This window comes from Embiotoca jacksoni, unplaced genomic scaffold, assembly GCF_022577435.1.
Source record: "Embiotoca jacksoni isolate LCO1_2020_lvr unplaced genomic scaffold, fEmbJac1.0.p SCAF_32, whole genome shotgun sequence".
In the NCBI taxonomy this organism is placed as follows: domain Eukaryota; kingdom Metazoa; phylum Chordata; class Actinopteri; family Embiotocidae; genus Embiotoca; species Embiotoca jacksoni.
Window position 1 is genome coordinate 3,303,547 of NW_027185384.1, and position 9,547 is coordinate 3,313,093.

Consider the following 9,547-nt stretch of genomic DNA (forward strand, 5'->3'; position numbering starts at 1 on the left):
TCTCTTAGCATGCCTCTCGATGCACCACCACAGAGGATTTGTAAAAAGTTAAAAGTCTCTGGGATTGGCCGAGGTTCACTCCTGGAAACCTTTGAATAAATCCAAATGACAGATCGTCCTGGCGTGTTCTGGCCGGGCTGGTTATTTTCAGTTGTGACACTAATCCAAACAGATTAAGGTTTAATGATTTGACACGTACATGTCAAAGCTAAAGCTGCTTTCCTGATAATGACGATGAGCTAGATATCTTGGCTTCATGAACAGCGAATGACTGACCATAAACAGGATGATGATAATGACCTGACAATCCAGTGCATGCTCCACGCCTTCTTACAAGTCGATGCATTGGTGTCGCATCAAGTGACTTAACAACCAAATATGTTTCTCCTTGACATGTTTAGGATTAAGCTTAGTGCATTTTTCTTTTTCACAAAGGGAAAGATTGACTTGACTTCTCCCCTGATACACAATGATTTTGCTTTCAAACCTGACTTCCTGAATCTTGAATCATTTAATGCCTCTAGGACTTGACCAAGCAAAACAAAGACCAAGGAAGGGTGCTATAAGATGACGACTGTGATATCAACTGTGAACTTGAGTGAACCCTGTATTTTACATATTTTCCTTGAATCACAGCCTTATAAATATGAATTATCAGGTCAGGACGGGATGATTCTTTGACTTTATTAACTTTGGCATGGCAAAGTTCAGTTCATGTACTCCGTGAATAAAATTGTATGGTGCAGAGTAACTGTTGTGACTTCATGAACCCAGCTGTATTATATTAGGGAGGACTGGCTGGTGGTATTTCTGGCATCAACAGCAGCTCAAAAAGTCCATTTCTCTGCTTCTCTTACACCCGTCAGTCCATCAGAGGATAACTGTGTCAGTTATACACTTAGCATCACCTATAAGCATTAAAAGTACATGCATGTATGACCAGGGTCAAAAATGAGAACAAGGGGAAAATGTGAATACGATTAATTAATGTATTGTTGACCTGCGAAGCTAGAACTTCATGCATGACTCCTAACAACTGTTGGGAGTGGTCTGTTGAAACTTATGATGCAAAGAACTTGATGATTTCCCCGAAAATGATGTGAGACGCTTACTATTACATTTAATGAATGACTCACAATAATTACAGTAATTTTGCTCGGAAATTTCAACGAATACTATCATCAGCAGCTATTTGTATTCGTCCAACATTATAAATTGTGTTATTATGTGCACATTTTTTACGCTCTCGTCTTCCTCCTTCTTCAGACAGGCCAATCTAAATGAGGCAGCAGAAAGGCAGTATGAGCGTGCGGCCAGCCTCAGACCAGATGTAAGTACCTGGACCGTTGTTAGCCTGTTAGCACTTATCATGGAAATGCACACACACGCCTGAGCTGTAAATTCAATTTACAACATACTATTTGTTACCCATCATTCTGACACTATGGTATAGTGCTGTTGTTCCTGGCAAACTGTGATGCTGCGGAATATAAAATGGAAAATGCGCCTCGATGTGCTTAGGCAAACACAAAAATCCCAAAGTGGACTGAGTTCAGTGTTGTCTGATATTGAAGTCACACACTCAGCTTCAGAGTAAATACTTGATCATCACAGTATAGTAAAACAGACCGGGCTTCGTTGGGATATCATGTCTCTCGCTGTCAGCACATGCGGTTGAGGAAGTTGGGCGCTATTGTATCCTGTTTCTGCCTCGTCTGCATCAGTCACTTCAAAGGGCGAGGGTGCGTTGAGCGGTCTGGGAGAAGTAATTTAGAGTCATAGGAACCCCCGAGTCTGTTAGACAAAACCTGGAAGGAGCTTCCTGCACTAGTTTGTTATGTCGGTCTGCTTAGTGACGGCCTGCTCGGTGACTTATGTTCAGTAAGGAGGGGTCAGACCTTTATCTTGGTGTCTCCTCTGGAGTAACTAGTGTTATATTACTACAACCTTTTGCACCAAGGCTTCCCATCTATTTATCTTTGTCTGACAAACCTGCACAGCCCCGTCAGATACACTTAAGTACCCTTTCACTGACACCAATTTTTAGATGTTATGTTATTAGAACATTTGAAGTATTATCAGATTTCCATCCATGAATTTTAGTATATTTCAACTTTTAACAATGATTTTGGGCTATTTTATACTCATAGTTCAGTATTTTAACTATATCTAACTATAATTGTTGCTAGCTTCTTTTTCTGAGTCTTTTAGCAATTTCAAAACATGTTTTTTTTTTCCATTGTTGGAGCTATTTCGACCATTTTTCCATTGCTTCTATGTGTTTCAATTCATCACTTACTCACCCATTTGTCCATCACGTGTATTTTAATTTGATTATGTGTAGTTTTAGCTTAGTATTTCAACAATTGATGCATTGCTTTTAGCTATTCTTGCAGCTTGTTAACTGCTTTTCAGATACTCTCACTGGGAAAGGGTAGTTTTTAAGGAGTGATTTAAAAAAAAAAAAAAAAAAAAATTATTTCAAGCAAGCTACGCTACTCGACAGTTTATCCATGTAGCCCCTGGCAATGCAGAGCTACCCCATGGGGAACACATTTCGGCTGGGAATCACTGCTTTATAGCATCTGTCCCCTTTTTAGATGAGGTGTGCCTGTCTGTTTATATCCTGTTTAAGCCTTAAGAGCTCAGTAAAACCGTAGAGGAGAAGAATACAGGTTTGTCTGTTTGAATTTGGAAATCTGTGTGTTTATATCATGGGGAAAATTAGTTAGCTCAAAGCCTCAGTCATTGGAATTCACAGTCTGAAAGGCTTCATGTGCACTTTGAGACACGCCGAGGGCTTCTCTTTTCATTTTTCAGTAGTAAAGTGCCTCTTGTCTTTGACATTTTCTCGGCACACGTCTGCTTAGTGAATGACAGTCTTTCAAATATCAGCCTAATCCAATAGCTTTCAGGTCATGAAAGATTCAGCGCTGGCTCTACGTGCTAAGAAAGGTGATGGATATGAGCGAGAGAGTTTTTTTTTGTTTTACAACACAGAGATTCATCTCAAGATATAATGTTGTAGTCTAAGTTGTAGTCTATAATTTTGTTTGTAATTGCAAATCAAAAATGATGATATGATGAGCTTACATTGTAATCTGTCAGAGTTTTAAGACAAAAAAATCTCCGTCCTTTTTGATTTGGCTACACCTGTGGTTACCATGGTAACAGCAAGTATGGTTTAGTGGCACACCAAACAGGCTTAGAGCAGCATCAGTTAACTGTGGTAAGTAAATGGCGTTTCGTGTGGCTTCTTCACAATAAAAGCCATCTTGCATTTCGCTAGTCGAACCCTTATAATTTAAAGCAGCAGCAGTAACATGTTCTGTTTTCTTTTGCAGTAACAAAATACAAATCTGACAGAAAATTACACTGAATTACATGCTGCAATATTTCAGCGTGGAAATGATGCATGTTGCTCCATCACTGTCAGTGTAATACAGCATCTTCGACCCAACTTTGGAAGTTACTGTTTCGGTCAAAAGGAAGAAATACAGACTTATTTTCTAGCTTTCCTCTAATATAAACAGGTCTCCATTTCTAATGTCCCCTGATCAGTTGTGGTGTGTTTAGCCCAGACAGTGTACTGCATATCATCCAGTTGTTTATAATGACAAAAGGAGCCTCATTTATTTGGCTTACTGTGTCTCACCTTCTTACAAACATCCTCTGTGAAAGAAAAAAAAACACTCTTTTTACATACATTTGTCGCAGTCGATGAAAAAAAAACAAGAAGGGTGGCGGCACTGCACGGCAACTCATCTTCCTGTAAAACTGCATTAATGGATGAATTTTCCAACATCCTCCAGGTTGCTGCTCAAAATATTCCAGCTTCGTAAGGGGTCATTTGTTACATTAGGTGACAAAAACAAGCTTTCACCATCTCGAAACGTGGAATGTAAACGCTTGAAAATATCATCGTTGAGAAGAGACAAACAATTGGGTTTGGGGAGAGAAAATTTCTGTGAACCAGCTGCCAAGTTGCTAACCATATGTCAGGCAGCGAGGACGCGGGCCTGGGAACAATGCCAGCTCTGGGGGATGAGGTGCAGCCCACTTCTAGGATGAGATTCGAGTGTGTTTGTTAGTTATGGCTTGCTGAAAGTCACATCTATGACTGTATTGCACTACTGAAGGCCAGATGGTTTCACTTTGCAATTTAAAAAGATGGTGTTTTATTAAATGCGACTCTAGAAACACACCGCTCAATGGGTTCTTTCATCTATAAAATACTCAATACTCGCCCACGCACAATTTGTGGATACCTTTTTGTTCACTGCGCCACTGTCGGGACACTTTTATCTTTGGCCACGCCTTCTGTATGAGATTGCATTAAAAAAAAAAAAAATCAGAGGCCTTGCCTTAAATTCACCATCCAAAAAAAATACCTGTCAAGCATCCTGAAATGTGTGTCTCACATAAATGTCTGTCAGAAGTAGATAGGGTAGGTTTAACATAGTTTGTCCAAATAAATTCAAGGTCAGCACGGTTGTCACAAGTATCGTGATCCTGTAACTCAACACTCTGACACCTCACGTGTCACTCTAATCATTTCAACATGCACCACTGTGTCTCCTTTCCCTCTGTTTCATGCATTTTCCCTTCCCGCCCCCAGTACCCAGCTGCTCTGATGAACCTCGGTGCCATCCTCCACCTGAACGGGAAGCTTCCCAAAGCGGAGGCCAACTACCTGCGGGCCCTCCAGCTCAAACCGGATGACGTCATCACCCAGTCCAACCTGCGCAAGCTGTGGAACATCATGGAGAGGCAGGGACTCAGGACGAGGCACGGGCTCGAGGTGCAGACAGGCGACCTTTGAACTGAGAGATTGCGCTGCACTCTTCCTGCACTCCTGACATGAAGCAGGATAAGAAAGAGCTGGAGGCTGAAATCTCTCTGTACGAGACAGTAAAGACAGTTTCTTTCGTGATTTGGCCTGTGGTGCTTGTGGAAGACAGTTTGAGGCTTAGCATGTTTGTGATAAAAATGGACCGTTTCTGCCCGACAGTACGACACCGCTAGTGCCGTATTGTGGCTCGAACTACTAAAGCTAATGTCTTCTTTTATATGAGATTTTATAATGCTCTGTTGTTGAACAATACAATGAAGTCGAAAGCAAATAACTGCAGAGTCCAAAAAAGAAAATCTTCAAGGTCTCAAATATCAGCTAATTATTATTTCAGCACAACTTAAACCTTGGGTATGTTTTAGAGCACTTAATTTGAATGTAGCAAATTTGAATAATAACTTCTGCAGAATGGGTTTTGAAGTGTCAGCACTGATGGCTTAATGACTGTGTTTCATTATGCCAGCTGGTTTGACTTAAAAGAAGAACTCTACAGCCGCAATTTTACACATGAAAGTCTGTTTACAGGTCTTGGGGAGAACTACTGCGTGTGTGAAAAAAGAAAAGAAACTTGTGTAAAGCATTTTGTGGCTCCGGAAGGAGCAAGCGATGTCACTCCAGTCAGTGTCGGTTGGGGCTGAAGACAACAAATCTGAAAATTATTATTATTATTTTTTTTTAAAAACGGGGGCTGTGAGTTCGAAAGAGGTGCGTTTATCAGACCTCTGTGGCTCGTAGCTCGAAGCTCCTCACACAACCCAATATCCGACCAAATTGTTGCAGGTTAAGTTGCATTATGGGCAATGTAGGCTCCAGGTTTTGACAAGGAAGGACTTCTTTTGCTGATCTGTCTATCCTGAGCTGACAATGTTGTAGGAGTGCAATGCTAAATAGGTGTAATACTCTTTTTAATAAATGAAAAAAAAAAATCCCTGATGAATCGCTCTCAGGGTGATTTAGCCTTTAACTTTGACTTAACACAGTACATAGTTAACAATCAAAGCATGTCAGTGCGTAGACATCTTCTAGTAGCACCCTCTAATTCAATGCTGTACACTGCATTGCTCCGAGCAAGTATAAGAATAGGTTTAATGCATAGCCAATCACACTCTGCTGTCCGAGTCACTGAAGATTGTTTGCACTTGGTGCGTTTTAAATGCTCGTGGCTGTAAAACTGAAAACAGGTCATGGGAAAACTCCTCAGCGGTGCCAAAGCTTGTACTGAGTTCTACACCTCTCGTGCCAAGCAAGAACTGTTCTCACTCATGTGTTGTGTTCATGTGTCAAATGAAGATGTTTCCTTTCATGTGATCCACGTTTAATTTATTAATATGTGTTATTTTGTGTGAAGATGCCAATACTGTGCCGTTTCACTGTCATAGCAGCCCACCCTCCCTCATTCCTCCACCCATGATCGGCTACAGTAGGCAACAAATACATTCAAATAGTTTTATATATGTCTGTTTTTTTCTCTCTGCTCAGGAACATCAGGTTGTGATTCCTGTCACAGAATGTGTTTGTGACACAGAGAGAGCTTCTTAAAACGATGTTAGATGTTTTTTTTTTTGTGTTTTTTTTATTTTTTTTATGATTGTGATGTTTGGTTAAATTATAGACAATGTGTAGCTGGAAATGTGTTGTGTTTTGTACAAAAAGAAAAAAAAGAAGTGAACCTTTTTCCATAATAAAATGATTTTTGCGCTCAACTGAGTGATGTATGTAATGGAAATGGTGTGATTTTATGTGAATACAGGGTATTTAGAGAGTCAGTATGCAACCATGCCCCAACTTTGCACAGCAAAGATTAGGGAGTGACACGGGGCCTCTGAACGCAAACCAAGATGTGACCGGTTTGAGCTGGGGACCTTTGAAGTGTCTCTCTGTCCCTCACTGCCTGTCATCTCTCCACTGTCTAAAATTAAGGCTTTAAATGACCCCAAAAGACAATGAGGGAGTGACAGTAATACCAAATAATACAATATGGTGTCTCATATATATTACAGAATCATTTTTATTTTTTTTATTTTCCTAAAGTGTATAAACTTACCAATCAAACAGGAGAATATTATAAACTGTACCATCTCCACCGATAATAAACACACAGGGTATGAAAATCCATCATATTTAACCATGTTGGGCAGGTTTATTAACAACTCTCACACAATTAGAAATGTTTATGAAGGATCAAGCGGATAAAAGCAACATCAAACATGTTTTTTTTTTTTTTTTGCTCAATTAATCTGAGAGCATCCAGGACCCCGCATAGAATAATCTGGGTCTAATTTGCAGGCTTTGCTCCATTTGATTCTCAAATGTTTTTGAGAGTTAAAACATTAAATAATTTAGAAAGAGACTAATTTCTCTCCAGTCTCGTTACCTAGTCCTGCTTTCATTAGAAGCAGGAGAGTAGTAGTGCCACAGTCTCCCTCTCTTTCTCCTCTCTCGGTGACACACACACAGAACCACTAATTAGAGTTGGTCTTTTCACGCACTCAACATGTTGATATCATCTAATCGAGCAGACATCAAAGAGCTCGTAATCACACGCCAGACTCGGAGCACACCAAGCTGTAAATATTTAAGAAGATATCAAACTTGACTCACTTATTGACTTGCAAGAACTCCCAGCCCCAGTTTCAAACATTTTAAAGTATGCGCTAATAAATCTGTGCCGACGTATTGTTGTTATGCAACAATAATAACAACAGAATGAAGAATGTTCTCATTATGCATGGGAAGAAGCTCAGTTTGAGCCACCATATGCTGGACTGACTTCATCCATATCTTACCCGCAGGACTAATTAACTTCATCACAAATAGTTTACTGAGAGACGACAGCTTGGCTGTGGAAAACAATCTAATGCAGTCAGCACACAGCCACATAATGTGTATTTCACTGCAGAATATTGAAAATTATTAGTTATATGAAGTATTTTAGTTCATAAAATGATTTTTTTTAATTTATTTTTTTAATAAAACGATGTGTCTATCTATGTGCAACTGAGTCATTTGGGACTGATTCTAGCAAGCGGAATATGAAAAGTTGGTAAATATCATAACATCACCCATCAGCCATTTCATTTCTATTCACACTCACACGTCTGTTCTGGAGCTCACAAATAGGCCTCCCTGTCTTCATACATCTAAGCAACCTTTTCCTCTTTTTCTTGAGTGACGGCCGTCTGCGCTTGTTACTATTCTTCACACCCACCTGCCAATTAACTGAGAGCTGCCTTTAGTGTTTCAGAACATGAAAGATCTTCACACATGATGGCTGCATGTGTGTTCCACAATCGGCAGATACAGTGGGAGTAACACCTGCACACACTTTCTAAAGTGAACTAGTAAAGCTCCACTATAGGAGAGAAAATTAGCCAACCTTCTGTGCTCCACCTGCGAGGCAGCATGTGGGGGGTGCGAGGCACAGATTGCCATTTCCTTCGGTCTTGGTGTTTCAGCTAACTGAAGGTCATCAGCATTACATTGGGTTTCACTGAACAGATGGACACACAAACAAACATCTCCACATTACTTGAATTAAGTTTTCATTTAGACATTAGACTTTCTGTAGTTGTTTGAAAAAGTATGTGGAGTACTCCGGATCTGGCATATGTGGATTTGCGGTGTCTAAATACATTGTTTATTGAAAAAAATTACAAATACTCTGCAGTGCTAAGGTGAAACATGTGTTTAGTTAAATGGTTGAAAGCTGTAGCAGTTGTGCTGTCTCAGTCAATTAAAGGTTCAAAATATGTAAATAAATATATAAATTAAATGGAATCATTTCTCTCTGAAATGTATAAAGTGAAAAAAGTCCCTCAAAATTGCACCGGAGTTATGGGCCTATATATATATATATATATATATATACCACTAAACATATAATCATTGATGCCAGGTGGACTGTTAGCTTTTTGAAAATAGCATAATTTGTTGTTGATTCATTTTGAAAGATTTTTTTCAGAAATAATGGCAAAAATGTGCAGTTAGAAACTGTTACACGTCATGCAGAGCAGCTACTGCTGACCTGCTGAGAACTCCAAAACTCTTGCCTGAGTCAACAGCAGCCTCTGCTGACAGCTGTCATGTAGCACAGTTGACTTCTTTGTTATTTAACTATTTCAACAACAAAGAATTGAATCCCTTTCAGCTCAGTGGAGGAGAAAAAAACTGAAAACAGAAAAACAAAACAAAACAAAAAAGGCTTATGCTGACAGAATAAGCTTCTATTTGGATAATGAAACAAACATTGTTTGTTTCACTGTGGTTTGCTCGGTGGGAGAAATGACATCCAAACAAACAGCATACCACTATCCTGAATTACCATAGGCAGTCATATGGAAGGCAGGTATTTGCCTTTTATTTGTAAATGGAAAACACCTGTGTTGACGTCACTAACGGTTGAAAATGCAACAACCTCCAGATAGCAGTGAAACAAGTTCTCCAACCTGTGTGAGATTTGTTTTTAATTCCCTTTTGAGGGAAAAAAAAACAAAAAACTTTAAATGAATAGAAAATGTCTTCATCAGAATTACTTTGAATCCGTTTTTTTTTTTTTTTAATAACGGGGTAAAGTTCTGACTGACACCTCGTCCCTGTCCTGTGTGAGGATTGTGGTTTGGCTGTAAGAACAAAGGTGTTGCCAAAATGCGCCTCAACGTGCTTCTTATCAACACACGGAACCGATATAGTCAATCT

General features: G+C 39.5%; 1 protein-coding gene across 1 annotated transcript in view; it reads left to right on the top strand.

The window, feature by feature from the left end:
* The window catches only part of tmtc2a (transmembrane O-mannosyltransferase targeting cadherins 2a), a 61,114-nt gene extending 54,559 nt beyond the window's left edge, over positions 1–6,555 (top strand). Inside the window, exons 11-12 of the mRNA XM_069164919.1 lie at positions 1,267–1,330; positions 4,619–6,555. Coding sequence (XP_069021020.1) covers positions 1,267–1,330; positions 4,619–4,822 — 268 coding nt within the window. The 3' untranslated portion in view covers positions 4,823–6,555. The remainder of the gene's footprint in view (positions 1–1,266; positions 1,331–4,618) is intronic.
* The last annotated feature ends 2,992 nt before the right edge of the window (positions 6,556–9,547 follow it).